The sequence below is a fragment of the Ahaetulla prasina genome, chromosome 18 (genome assembly GCF_028640845.1).
Source record: "Ahaetulla prasina isolate Xishuangbanna chromosome 18, ASM2864084v1, whole genome shotgun sequence".
NCBI classification, from domain to species: Eukaryota; Metazoa; Chordata; class Lepidosauria; order Squamata; family Colubridae; genus Ahaetulla; species Ahaetulla prasina.
The window spans coordinates 1,897,501-1,912,004 of NC_080556.1; the positions used below are offsets into that span (position 1 = coordinate 1,897,501).

At 46.5% G+C, this 14,504-nt stretch overlaps 1 protein-coding gene across 1 annotated transcript in view; it reads right to left on the reverse strand.

Annotated features, from left to right (window-relative positions):
* The window catches only part of VPS13D (vacuolar protein sorting 13 homolog D), a 91,676-nt gene that overhangs the window by 14,766 nt on the left and 62,406 nt on the right, over positions 1–14,504 (reverse strand). Inside the window, exons 59-66 of the mRNA XM_058161043.1 lie at positions 13,533–13,640; positions 13,265–13,414; positions 12,686–12,835; positions 11,532–11,628; positions 10,691–10,839; positions 9,649–9,783; positions 8,711–8,878; positions 733–865 (exon numbers count right to left, since the gene is read on the reverse strand). Coding sequence (XP_058017026.1) covers positions 733–865; positions 8,711–8,878; positions 9,649–9,783; positions 10,691–10,839; positions 11,532–11,628; positions 12,686–12,835; positions 13,265–13,414; positions 13,533–13,640 — 1,090 coding nt within the window. The remainder of the gene's footprint in view (positions 1–732; positions 866–8,710; positions 8,879–9,648; positions 9,784–10,690; positions 10,840–11,531; positions 11,629–12,685; positions 12,836–13,264; positions 13,415–13,532; positions 13,641–14,504) is intronic.

The following is a 14,504-nucleotide window of genomic DNA, read 5'->3' on the forward strand; positions in this document are numbered from 1 at the left end:
ATAATATAGAATATAGTTAAATAGAATAGAATATAGAATATAGAGAACAGAATAATATAATATAGAGAGAATAGAATAGAATAATATGGAATATAGTTAAACAGAACAGAGAATAGAATAGAATAGAATAATATAGAATATAGAGAACAGAATAATATAATATAGAGAGAATAGAATAGAATAATATAGAATATAGTTAAATAGAATAGAATAATATAGAATATAGAGAATAGAATAATATAATAGAGAAAGAATAGAATAGAATAATAAAGAATATAGTTAAATAGAATAGAATAGAATAATATAGAATATAAAGAAGCAGAAGAGAATGCAGAATAGTATAGAATAATATAGAATATAGAGAAATAGAATAGAATATAGAGACTAGACTAGACTAGAAGGCAATAAACAGAGTTATTGGAGATCTTCTAGTCCAACCCCCTGTAGGAAACCCTACACCATTTCAGGCAAACGGTTGTCTGATCTCTTCTTAAAAACTTCCACCGTTGGAGCATTCACAAGTTCCATCCATTGTGCTTCTTGTCTTGTCTTCTGCTGCTTTGGCAGCCCCTCAAATATTGGAAGGCTGCTATCGTGCGTCCCCCCCCCACCCCTCATCCTAGTCCTTCTTTTCATCAAAACCAGAGATACCCAAGAACAGCCTCAAAAGTTCTGCTGTTTCACAAAGGTTCAGAGGAGGAAAACCTTACAGCCTTGCTAATAACGGATTACCGTGAGCCAGGCCTTGGATGCCAGCCACGAGATGTTCACCGCTGGTCGCTGCGTGGTATCGAATGTATTCCCGTTCCGTCTGATGCCGGTTATCCATTGTCTTTCCCAGACCGTCAGACAAAGTTCCGGTAAACTGTCACAAAGATTAAAAAAAAAAAAAAGACAGCTATTAATTGTCCAGAACATGCGTAACTACCCTACGCGTAGCTATAAAATTACATCTTAAGTACAGGACAGGTAGTCCTGTACAGTTAAGGTAAGATAACCTTCGTTGTCGCCTTTTTATGTACAGGATGGCACATAACAAAATGAAATTCGGATGCCTGCTCTCCAAAGTACATAGATAGATAGAAGGATGGATGGATGGATATAGATAGCTAGATAGCTAGAGATGATTGATATATAGACATCGAAAGATAAATAAAAAGATATAGAGTCGTTGAAAGATAAATAGATTAGGCAGATAGATAGATAGATAGATAGATAGATAGGCGGATATAGACATACATACATTGAGAGAGTCAGACAGATGTATAATAGATAGATATAGGCACAGACAGATGATAGATACAGAAGGAAGATAGGTAGGTAGGTAGATAGATAGATAGATAGATGGATGGATGGATGGACAGACGGATATAGACAGACAGACATTGAGAGAGAGTCAGACAGATGGATTATCGATAGATGATCAATAGATATAGACAGATGATATATAAGATATAGAATATAAATACCGTTTCCCCCCCCCAAAAATAAGATCTTGTCTTATATTTTTTTGAACCCCGAAATAAGCGCTCGGCCTTATTTTCAGGGAGGTCTTATTATTTTGGGGTGTGTGGAGCAAGATGAGGCTCCTCTTGCCATCTTACCTGATTTCAGCTCTGCGTTTAAATATTTTCGGGGGGAGGGCTTATTTTAGCGCATGCGCTCAAAAGCCCGATTGGACTTATTATCAGGGGGTGTCTTATTTTTGGGGAAACAGGGTAGATAGGTAGAGAAAGACACATACACACATATGCATGCATTTTTTCAGTGCCGTTGTAACTTCAAAAGGTCACTAAACAAACAGTCATAAAACGAGGACTTCCTGTAACCTGTTTGAAGCTTGCAACCTACTCTCCAGTATATCTTTTTCCAACAGATTTGGGGACCTTCCCTTATCCTGGCTATATATAATCTACTCTCCGCTTGCTCTGAGTACTCTTCCCCCCCCAAAAAAATCAAAACAAAACAGATCTACTCGCCTCCCAGGGGTGGATTAGCGAGAAAAAAGGCCCAGAACTTGGTTTGAAACCTACAGAAATAAAACTAGAGAGACAGGGGCCGGCTGCTGGCCAAAGGAAGGATTGTTGAACCGCTCCCTTTTGTGAGAGTGCCAAAATTTGGCACTTTGCTGGTGGCAGGAGGCCTGACGCCTTGGCTGAGAAGGTGATTAGCTTTGGACAATGGGTTAGGGAATGCAGGGTTAATAGCCACGATGCAGGGTTAGCCACGATTCAGGGCTTGCTGGTCCCATTTTTGAAGCTCTCTCAAGCCTCAGGGCAGAGGACAATTCATACAACGCCTTCCAACCACCCCGAGTCTTTTTTTTTCCTTATAAGACAGGGTCTTATTTTCGGGGAGACACAGTAGATAGATAGAAGGATAGAAAGAGAAAGAAAGAAAGAAAGAAAGAAAAAAAGAAAGAAAGAAAGAAAGAATACATAATGGATGGATTGATGGATAGATGCATAAATAGATAGATACCCTGTTTTTCCCAAAATAAGACATCCCCTGATAATAAGCCCAATCGGGCTTTTGAGTGCATGGCAATAAGGCCAAGCGCTTATTTCAGGGTTCAAAAAAAATATAAAACAGGGTCTTATTTTCGGGGAAACACAGTAGATAGGTAGATAGATAGATAGATAATAGATTGATTGATTGATAGATATAGATTATAGATAAATGGAAAGAGAAAGAAAGATGGATGGATGGATAGATACATAGATAGATAGATACCCTGTTTCCCCCAAAATAAGATATTCCAAGCGCTTATTTCAGCGTTCAAAAAAAATATAAGACCGGTTCTTATTTTCGGGGAAACGCGGTCTCTTTATCTCTTTATTTTTCCAGTATTGCAGCGTTAATAGCCACGATTCAGGGTTAGCCACGATTCAGGGCTTGCGGGTTCGATGTCTGACGCTCCCTCAAGCCTCAAGGCAGAGGACAATTCATCCCAGGGTCTTCCGGCCATCCGGAGTCTTGAAGCCTTCGGGGTTTTCTGCAAGGTCCCCCCAGGCCAGGATAAGGCTTCCATCGTGCATTTATTCGCACTGCTTTTGAAGTTGAAAGCTTAAATGATGTTGTTGTTGTTGTTTTAAACAAACTGGGACCACGCATTATAAAAATTTATATCCTCAATTCGGGTTCTTTCAGAAACTCTCCGAGTCCGACAGACGACCTCCTCAAAGAAAACAAGGCCACGGAGACCAACGGGTGGGCTTCGTCCAGAGAGAAGCCATGGGTGGGAGGCAGCGGGAAACACACAAACACAGACAAACACAACATCTGTCTCGCTCGAAAGGGGACGTTTCAATTCTCCAGGACCGGGGTGGGGGTGGTCGGAGACCAAGGAAGGAGAGACCTTTTAATTTTATTTATCGGTATAGGAGAATGTTGGCAGTTCAGGGTTGGAGTGCGGGGAGGTCCTTTGGTGGTCTCTGAGCTGGGTGGTTTCGTCACAGACGTTTCATGACCCGACTAGGGAACGTCATCAGTGCTAGAAGGGAAAGTTGGGTTGTAGAGAGGAGGAAGAGGAGGAGGAAGACTGCGGGGTCCTTGGTGCTCTCTGAGCTTAGTGGTTTTCTTGCAGACATCTCACGACCCAACTAGGGAACATCATCAGTGCTAGAAAGGAGGAGGAGGAGGATGATTATGACAATGGCAACAACTAGAGTCCTTGGGGCTGTCCGAGCTTGGATGTTTTCTTGCAGACATCTCATGACCCAACTAAGGAACACCATCAGTGCTAGAAGAGAATGGAGTTTGCAAGGAGGAGAAGGAAAAGGAGGAGGAGGAAGATTGTGAGGTCCTCGGTACTCTCTGACCTTGGAGGTTTTCTTGCAAACGTTTCATGACCCAACTAGGTAACATCATCATCATCATCATGAGGAGGAGGAGGATGACGACTGTGGGGTCCTTGTTGCTCATTAAGCTGGTTGCTTTTCCTGCAGACGTCCCATCATCCAAACTGGGGAGCATCATCAGGGCTACTCCTGATGGTCGTAATCCGAGGAGCACCTGCCCAGCAGAGGACTCCACGGAGTCCCAACGAAATGGGGCAGGGAGAGAGAGGAGGGGGGTGGGCTCTTGCCCCCTCCCCACTCTGCAGAGGCCTGAAGGGAAGGAGCTGCCCCCGAGGAGGAGCTCCGGTGAAGCTGCCCAGCGGGTGCTTGCGGGCATCCGTGTAGTGTTACAGGCCTGAATGCGAGAGATCCCGGCAGGAGCCGCCGGCTGTTTTCCCTGCACACACACACACACAACACCCACACACACACATGCACACACACAAGGCCGGTCGAAAGTCCACGGAGTGAACTTGAAATGACCCCAGCTGGAGAATTGCAGGCGGGTTCAACGCCGGGCCAAGTTAGACTTTATTAAGCCAGGACAGATCATTTTTTGGGTTGTGGGTGGAGGAAGCAAAGCCAGCTGTAGTGGTGGTGGGGGGAGCTAGGGTCTCTTGCTTGCGCAAAGGGTTGGACTAGAAGACCTCCAAGGGCCCTTCCAGCTCTATTCTGATTGGTTGGTTGATCGATTGAAATGGTCTACGTGTCCCGCTTGAGCAGGGGGTTGGACTAGAAGACCTCCAAGGTCCCTTCCAGCTCTATTCTGATTGATTGATTGAAATGGTTGAAGGTCTCCTTGTTGAGCAGGGGGTTGGGCTAGAAGACCTCCGAGGTCCCTTCCAGCTCTATTCTGATTGATTGATTGAAATGGTTGAAGGTCTCCTTGTTGAGCAGGGGGTTGGGCTAGAAGACCTCCGAGGTCCCTTCCAGCTCTATTCTGATTGATTGATTGAAATGGTTGAAGGTCTCCTTGTTGAGCAGGGGGTTGGGCTAGAAGACCTCCGAGGTCCCTTCCAATGGATAACTCAGGATCAGCGTCATCACAATGTGGCGATGATGCTGATCCTGATTCATCCACTCAGGGGTACCCCCACTCTTGGCGATTCTATGGGGCCAGGCCTCCCCACCTCTCCCGATCCGAGTTGAGCCTTTTTTCCCCCTCTGCTCCGCCTGGGCTCAGCTTCGATAGCGTCCAGCGAACCAACAGCCTTCTCGGACGGGTTTCCTTTCAAACGGCCGCCGACTCTTCCCAGCATAATTGCATTTTCCGGGTGAATTTTCCCCGCGCGCGGCGGCGTAGTGTGCGAATAAATAAATAAATCGGCTATTAAAAAAACCTCGGCAAAAACCGTTGTTGTCTTTTTAAGCTTCGCAGGGAGGGCTTTGCAGGCAGGCCCCTTCGAATGCAGCAGCAGCGGCTGCCTGGTGCCTTCTCCCTCACTCTGCATTTCTATTTGTGTGTGTGTGTGTGCTGAAAAGGTTGTGTTGGGGAAGGGGGTCAAGCAAGAGCTGCCAAAGTTTTGCCCTTTCGAAGGGTTGTTTGTCGTATAGGGCACAGAACATCCAGGCCAGAGGCAAAAAATAAATAAAAATAAAATAAAATAAAATGTTTTCCCTTCTGCCAAGGGTTCAAAGTCAGCCACTGATGGGAGATTTACGACAACGGGGAGGGAGGCAAAACCAGGGCGACTTTTCACCTACACACCCGCACACACACACACACACACACACACACACAGCAGCAGCAGCAACAACAGGCGGCAACGTTACACAACCCACCCTCCTCCTGCGTCAAGCGTGGGGCTCATAAACCTGGTGGGGATTGGAAGCGCAACACCACCACCTCGCCGCCAGAAGTTGCGAATGCTCCAACGCGGGAGGCTTTTTTTTAAAAGAAGAAGAGATTGTACATGTCTGGAATGGTGGAGGGGTTCCTGCTTGAGTTGGGGGCTGGACTAGAAGACCCCCAAGGTCCCTTCCAACTCTGTTATTCTCTCCCCTTGTCTTCTCTCTTCTCTCGTCTTCTCCTCTCATCTTATTTTTTCCTTTCCTTTTCTCTTCTCCTCTTGTCTTGTCTTCTCTCTTGTCTTATTTTCTCCTCTCCTGTCTTCTCTTGTCTTTTCTCTTGTATTCTTTCCTTTTCTCTCCTCTTGTCTTATTTTCTCCTCTCCTCTTCTCTCGTCTTCTACTCTTGTCTTCTCTTTTCTCGTCTTCTCTCTTCTTCTCCTCTCCTGTCTTCTTTTCTCTTCACTCGTCTTCTCCTCTCTTCCGCCTTCTTCTCCTCTCTTGTCTCGTCTTCTCTTCGTATCCCTGTCCTGTCCTATCTTATCCTACTTCCTGCCAGCCACGAGGAGAAAGAAAACACACACTTGTGTGATCTAGTGTGTGAAATTCTGCAAAATTCAGGTTTTTGTTTTTGTGTGTGTGTGTGTGTGTGTTTTCCCCCCCCCCCCCCTTCCTTCGTCCCCGGGGGACCTTTCAGTCCGACGCATGGCGAGCACCTTAACCTTTCCACACTTCGGATGGAAATGTTTTGTTCCCGGTTGGCCTTCATGCTTGCCTTCAGCTCCCTTGTAATTGAAGGGGAGTGGGCTGCGGGGGTGGGTGGGCCGGGCGCTACAGCTGCAGCTGGCTCAGCAGAAAGCAAAAACTCCCTAAGCAAACATTAAAGGTCCAACATGAAAGCCACGCTGGCTGGCTGGCTGGCTGGCTCCACCGGGGTCTTTTCGTGGCTGAGATTTTTGTCTGTTTCCAAAATCTTTCGCTCTCCCTCCACCCTAACAAGGGGACTCTGAATTACCTCCAGGTTCCCGAGAGGTTATGTTCTAGGGCAGTCGTGTTACAGTTTATATTTTAATTTTATATATTGCATTGCATGGGTTGCATTGTATTGCATTCTGTTCTACCCTAAACTGTTTTCTTGTTCTGCTCTGTTCTCTATTCCATTCTAATTAATTATATACTATATTACATTGTTATATTATATTATTATAAAATGAACATGCTGCGTGGGGAAGGGCAAATGTTTAACACTCAGAAGCCTGTCCACGCACACACGGAAACGCATGCTGATGAAGAAGCTTTTCTTTCTTCCTCTCTACCTATTTCTTTCTTTTCTTTCTTCTTCTTCTTCCCTTCTTTCCTTTCCTTTGTCTCCTTCCTTTTTTCTTTCTCCTTCCTTCTTTCCTCTCTACACTCTTCTTTCTTTCTCTTCTTCCTCTTTCTTTCTTTTTCTTTCTTTCCTTTCCTTCTCTTATCCTTTTTTTCTTTCTGTCTCCTTCCTCCCTCCCTCCCTCCCTCTTCTTTTTTCTTCTTTCTTTCCTTTTCTTCTCCTTCCTTTTTTTCTTTGTCTCCTTCCTTCCTCTCTACCCTCTTCTTTCTTTTTTTCTCTTCTATTTCTTTCTTTCCTTCTCTTCTCCTTCCTTTTTTTCTTTCTGTCTCCTTCCTCTCTACCCTCTTCTTTCTTTCTTTCTTTCTTTCTTTCTTTCTTTCTTTCTTTCTTTCTTTCTTTCTTTCTTTCTTTCTTTCTCTTCTTCCTCTTCCTTCCTTCCTCTTTTTCTTTCTTTTCTTTCCTTCTCATCTCCTTCCTTTTTTTCTTTCTCTCTCTCCTTCCTTCTTTCTCTGTCCTTTCCTTCTTCTCCATCCCTTTCCTTTTCTCTTCTCTTCCTCTCCTCTTCTTTTCTTCCAGAAAGCCAGCAGCCTCCAGGGCAGAGGGAATGGATACTCCCTCCCAGACCTAAATTTAGGATCAAAGTCCTTTCCTAGCACACACACATATACACACACGAACAGACACAGCCGGTCTCTAGGGATCAAACTGCAGTGAACTTTCTCGATCTGGGTTCTCCGTGCCAACTTCAATCCTCAGCTCGGGGCGTTTGAAAGAAGCCATTCCCCCACTGCACGCTTCCAAGAGACATGGAAAAACCATTACGGGGACCATCAAGCGAAAAAGAATCCATATAATGGCAAAACCAGACGAGGCCCATAAAAAAGGATTATTATCATTTTTTTTTGGCAGGCATTTTTTTTTTTAAAAGGGGTTTATTAAAGTTCAGCTTCGGAGTCCAAAGGCCCACCTGGGTTGAAGAAGAAGGGGAAGGGGCTTTATTTCTCCTGATGTCTACCTTGGGTTGCCAGCCGCCCCCCTCCCCCCAAAACATAAGGCAGACGAGGATGAAAGAAAGTCTGGGTTTCTTTCTTTCTTTTTTTTTGAATCCAGCGGAAGGATCTGGGAAGCAGGCAGGGTCATTAATCATCCCTTCCTTGTCGATAGCATCCATGGAGAAGCTGTAGCCGTGGTCAACTGGTCAAGCTCAACTTCCTTGCAGGGAGAAGAGCAATATTTTGGAATATTGGACAGAGTTGGAAGGGACCTTGGAGGTCTTCTAGTCCAACCCCCTGCTCAGGCAGAAGACCCTGTACTATTTCAGACAAATGCCTGTCCAGTCTCTTCTTGAAAGTCTCCAGGGATGGCGCACATACAACTTCTGGTAGCAAGCACTTCCTTCCTTCTCGCCTTCCTTCCTTCCTTCCTTCCTTCCTTCCTTCCTTCCTTCCTTCCTTCCTTCCTTCCTTCCTTCCTTCCTTCCCTTCCTTTCTTCCTCTGGTTAATTGTTCTAATGGCCAGGAAAGTTTTCTTTAATTCCTGGTTGCTTCTCTCCTTGATAAGCTCCCACCCTATTATTTTGTCCTGCCTTGGTGCTTTGGAGAATAAGTGCTAAGGGTGACATGACAGCAGTCCATAAATGGAGGCCCCCCTCCTCTCTGCGACAGCTCTTTGAATGTTGGAAGACTGCTATCATGTCACCCCTAGTGACCTTCTCTTCGGACAGTCATTAATTGAAGTGTGTCAGAACTGCGCCTACCTTCGCCGCCGAGTTCGACACGCCGTGGGCCACGTTCCGTATCAGGCCGCCGACGTTTCCATATTTTATCAGCCCGGTGACTCCTTCGGAAACGTCGTTTAGGAGACCCATGGGGTTACCCAGGAAGTCGACGGAGCTCAGGATCCTGGCCGCTTGGCTGAGCAGCTCCTGGAAAAACACGAGGCGGGCGTCACAACACGGAGCTCGCCCGGCTCAATCCACAAACGCTCAGGGATGGCTGCCCCAGGGGAAGGAGAATAAAAAGAAACGGGAGACTTTTCCTGATGGAAGAGAAAGCTCTTATCGTGGTGGCCTGGTTCAGAGAAATCACTTTGAGAGGGTAGGATACAGATAGACCTCGATTTAGGACCACGAGGGATGGATGGATAGACGGAAGTATGAATGGATGGATGGACAGAAGTATGAGTGGATGGATGGAAGGGTGGATGGGTGGATAGAAGAATGGATAGATGGGTGGGTGGATAGATGGGTGGATGGATGAATGGATGGATGGATGGATAGGATGGATGGATGAATGGATAGATAGATGGCTGAATGGATGGATGGATGGATGAACAGATGATGGATAGATGGGTGGATAGAAGTATGGTTGGATGGATAGATGGGTGGATGGATGAAAGGGTGGATAGATGGAAGGATGGATGGAAGGATGAATGGATAGATGGAAGGGTGGATGGGTGGATAGATGAATGGATGGATGGATAGATAGATAGATGGATGGAAGTATGAATGGATGGATGAATGGATAGATGGATGGATGGATGGATGAATGGATGGTTAGAAGTATGAATGGATGGATGGATGAATGGATGGATGGAAGGAAGGAAGGAAGGATGGATGGATAGATGTTTATAGGACTGGAAAACAAAGCAGCTGCAAACCCTTCCACCCCTAAAACCGCCCCGGGAGCTACTTACTTCCTGAAAGTGCTTGAGAATGTCGTTGACGATGAAGCTCTTGGTCTCGTAGGGGTGAACCCGGGTGTAGGGATCTAGATTTATGACGGCGTCTTCAAAACGGACAAGAGGGAACCCCAGGGTGCTCTTCAGTGCCTGAGCCAGAATAATAATAATAATAAAAAAGTGACGGGGGGGGGGGAAGTGACGGGGGGGAGAAAACCCCGTCACTTGCTACATCTTTCCTTAAGGTGCGATGAAATGGGTACTTAAGGCAAAGCTCAGCTGAGCATCTGCAGGGGAGGTCGGTGTGACCCAGGAATGGATATTTACTATTTGTCCCAAGAATCAAACAAGAGGGACACAGACTTTGACGGATAGTTAGGACTGCACGCAAAAAAAATAATGGCAGCCATCCAAAATAGCAATAGCGTTTAAGACTTATCTACCGCTTCACAGAATGTCACGACCCTCTCTAAGCGGTTTACAGAGTCAGCCTCTTGCCTCCCAAAATCTGGGTGGTCATTTTACCGACCTTGGAAGGACGGAAGGCTGAGTCAACCTGGAGCTGGTGAGGATCAAACTCCTGGCTGTAAGCAGAGTCAACCTGAAATGCTGCATTCTAATCATGGATGGATGGATGGTTGGATGCAGGATGGATGGATGGAAGGAAGGAAGGAAGATGAAATGAGAGAGGGAGGGAGGGAGGGAGGGAGGAATAGCAATAACACTTAGACTTATATATCGCTTTGCGGGACTTTATGCCCCTCTCTAAGCGGTTTACAGAGGCAGCCTCTTGCCCTCCAAAATCTGGGTCCTCGTTTCACCGACCTTGGAAAGCCGGAAGGCTGAGCTGACCTTAAGCCTGCTGAGAATCGTATTGCGTGGGTCAGAAAGAGGGCTGAGAAAATATCTACAGCCCCACCCCATCCCAATCCTGGATATAATCTGTTTCAGGTTCTTCCCTCCAGACGATAAGATTATAAAAACTGGTATAAAACGATTCCCAAGAGCTTATTAAGTAGGGACGTAACTTTAATTAACACAAGCACACAAGCTTTACCTTAAGATCCAGGGGGAGCTTGCTAGACGTAAAAACGCTGAGTTTGATTTGTGGTATGCTAATTTTGAGGTTTTCAAAATAGTATCTCTTCCGGGCAAGCTCCTGTCCGACGGGCTTTTCATGAAGGTTTTCGTCGTAATTTTCTACCTCTGCGTTTCAACACGAGAGGAAGGAAAAGTAGACATTATTAAGCGGCAACCAACGTTTCCGTTGCTAAGTGAGACACTCGTTCAGTGAATTTATCCTCCTCACCCCCATTTTACAACCTCAAATATTTTTTTGGGGGGGGGTGGGGAAATGCTCTCGGTTCGGACCGGATCGCGCGATCCGGTACTGATGGCGGCGAGTGGTTCGGAGAACCGGTAGCAAAAATCCCTGCCCCCCACCACATGCCCAGCTGAGCCACGCGATCACCAGAGATTTTCTTTTTTTTTTTACTTTTAAAAGCATTTTTTCTTCTGCCGAAAAAATGCTTTTAAAAGTAATAATAATAATAAAAAGCCTCTGATGACCGCCCGGCTCAGCTGGGATCGTCACAGCCTTTTGAAAGCATTTTTGTTACGACCTCTTCGGCCAAAGAAGTTGTAGAAAAAATGCTTAAAAAACAACAACAAAAAGTTGGCCACGCCCACTTAGTCACATTACCCCACCCACCCACCAAGCCACGCCCACAGAACCGCTAGTTAACAAATTTTACATTTCACCGCTGTGTTGGGGGAGGGGGGGGGGAATGTCCATGTTTAGGGAGGTCTCTTTGTAACCGAAACGGAATTAGCGGCCAAACGGTTTCCAGGAGCCGTCGGTTGTTTTTTTTTTTAACCGCCGATGGGAAAAGACGTACCTGATTCCGACTGGTTGCAGCCGAAGAAACTTAGAAGCTTCAGAAGAAGCTTCTCCTCGATTTGAACCGTGAATCTGTTCGCCGTGACCATCAGGTGCTGGAAGAGAAGAGGGCAATGTCAGCCCACCGAGCGCTCGGGGTGGGGGAGAAGAGGCGAAGGAAAGGACACCAAGAGGTGATCCTGGACCGCGAGGTGGGCCGCAAAGAAATGCGCTCGCAGTGATAAAAGGGGTCACAAAACTGCTGAATCCGCTAAAGGAGTTTTAACGTGTGAGAACCTCGCAAGTCCTGCAAATTCAAGCGCTCCGAATTTCAGCCTCTTGGGAGTTAGGTGGCCTTCGAAGGAAGACATCGAAGAGGGGCTGTTCTCCCAATAAAGTCATAATTATGGGGGGTCCTTGGTGCTCTCTGTTTCCCCGCAGACCTTTCATGACCCAGCTAGGTAACGTCATCAGGGCTAGAAGGGAGGACGGTTTGCAGAGAGGAGGATGAGGAGGATGAGGACTGTGGGGTCCTTGGTGCTCCCTGAGCTTGGTTGTGTTCTTGTAGACGTTTCATGACCCAACTAGGGAACATCATCAGTGCTAGAAGGGAGTGGGGTTAGCAGAGAGGAGGAGGAGGAGGCAGAGGGGAAGGGGGGAAGAGGAAGAGGAGGAGGAAGACTATGGGGTCCTTGGTTCTCTCTGAGCTTGGTTGTGTTCTTGCAGACTTTTCATGACCCAACAAGGTAACATGGGCCTCTGTAGCTCAGACAGGTAAGACAGTCTGTTATTAACAGCAGCTGCCTGCAATTACTGCAGGTTCAAGCCCCACCAGGCCCAAGGTTGACTCAGCCTTCCATCCTTTATAAGGTAGGTAAAATGAGGACCCAGATTGTTGGGGGCAATAAGTTGACTTTGTATATAATATACAAATAGGATGAAGACTATTGCTTGACATAGTGTAAGCCGCCCTGAGTCTTCGGAGAAGGGCGGGATATAAATGCAAATAAAAAAAACAAAAAAATAAAACCAAAACATCATCAGTTCTAGAAAGGAGAGGAGGAAGAGGAGGAGGAGGATTGTGGGATCTTTGATGCTCTCTGAGCTTGGTTGTGTTCTTGCAGGCGTTTCATGACCCAGCTAGGTAACGTCATCAGCGCTAGAATGGATTACCTTGTAGATGTCACTTAAAGGACTTTTACTGGGGAATTTCATTGCGTTCAGCTGCACGGCTGGGCCCGTTTCGGCAGCTTCATTTTCGCCCAGCTTGGGGGTGAGGAAAAGCACGAAGGGCTGAGTGGTGCGGAGAAGTTGGTTGTCTACCTGGGAAGAACAGGAGAGGGGAAACAGACAGTCAGAGGTTTTCAAACTCTAGGCAAGAAACAGCTCTGTTATTATTAAAACTAGAGGCACAAAACCTGATCCATAGACAAGCCACAGACCAACAATGTGATCCTCTGAATGGAGGGAGAAAAGTTAGCATTCTCTCTGCTGCATTTAACTTTGAATTCTGTGGAATATCGAGCAGCCGGAAGAGGTGAGAGGCGACTGGCCAGGTGTGGGTGAGGCCAAGGAGGGGTAATTACTACCGGTTTGGGCCCGTAATCCCTAGCGGTTCGTCCAAACCGGTCGAATTTCACCCCTGCTCCAGCCCCCTAATTATCTTTCTTGCTCTTCTCTGCACCCCATCCTTGAATTGGTCCTAAAGTGAGGAAGGTGAGGGCAGAATTCTCCACCTGCCGTTTCCCGTACCTGCACATCCTGTACGCTCAGTTCCAGCACCTGACTGGCCGCCAGCTGGGTGAAATGGACAGCGATGCCCGTGAAAGTCGCAAAGATGAGTTCCTCGGGGGCCTTGTTCACCAAAGACAAACCTATCCCTCCTTCTAATTTCAGCTGGACCTGCGAAGAGGGACGAAACACACACACACACACAAAGGTAAAGTTGTTGCTGTTGTTCTTTGGGAAGGAATGGCAACCTCAGTTCTCTGCAAAAACAAAAAACAAAAACCCCACTCACTTCCAACTCTTGTTCCAGGTCTGGGTTTTTCAATTTCCACAGGTCTTGATCCAGCTCTTCCCCTTCGTAGGAGAGACGCTCGTTCCTGCGTTGGTTGAAATCGGTGATCTAACACCGGAGGCAGAGTTAGGATGGGCAAAATTGACTACGTAAAGGTGGGGGTGAGGGGCGGGGGAAGGAGAAATATTATGATGCGTATTTCTATAGACTATTCTAAAATCGAAATGTAGAGGAAAGGGCTAGATAACTTAATTTAAAAGTAGGGGGAAAGAAAAAGGATTCTTTTCAGGCTCCGATTCTAGGAAATGGACGATTGTCGAGGGTTGGGGGTCTTGTGGTTGGTGGGTTTCCAGCGATGGGATTACAAGAGGATCTGTCTGTCTGTCTGACTGTCTCTCTCCCTGGATCTTGGGAGGGGAATATTGAGGACAAACTAGCATTTGGATGTGGGGTGGGTGGGGGGGTGAGATTACTCTGTTTGAGGCTCTCTGAGTTTGGTTGTTTTCTCGCAGAGGTTTCGTTACGCAAACTAGGTTCTAGCATCCGTGCTAGAAGGAAGAGGCAGTCCTTCTCCTCCTCCTTTTTCCTTCTTCATTCCTTTTCCCTTCTCCTCCTCCTCCTCCTCCTCCACTTTGCAAACCTCTCTCCCTTCTAGCAAGGATGGTGTTACCTAGTTGGGTAATGAAATGTCTGAAGAAAACCATCAGGCTCAGAGAGTACCCCACAGTCCTCCTCCTCTTTCTCCTCCTTTTTCCTTTTCTTCCCTTCCCTTCTCCTCTTCCTCCTCCTTTCCCTTTCCCATCTCTCTGCAAACCTCACTCATTCCTATCACTGATGATGTTACTTAGTTGGTAATGAAACGTCTTCAAGAAAACCATCAGGCTCAGAGAGCACCGAGGACCTCACAGTCCTATTCCTCCTCCTCTTTCCTTTTCTTTCCTTCTTCCCTTTCCCTTCTCTTCTTCCTCCTCT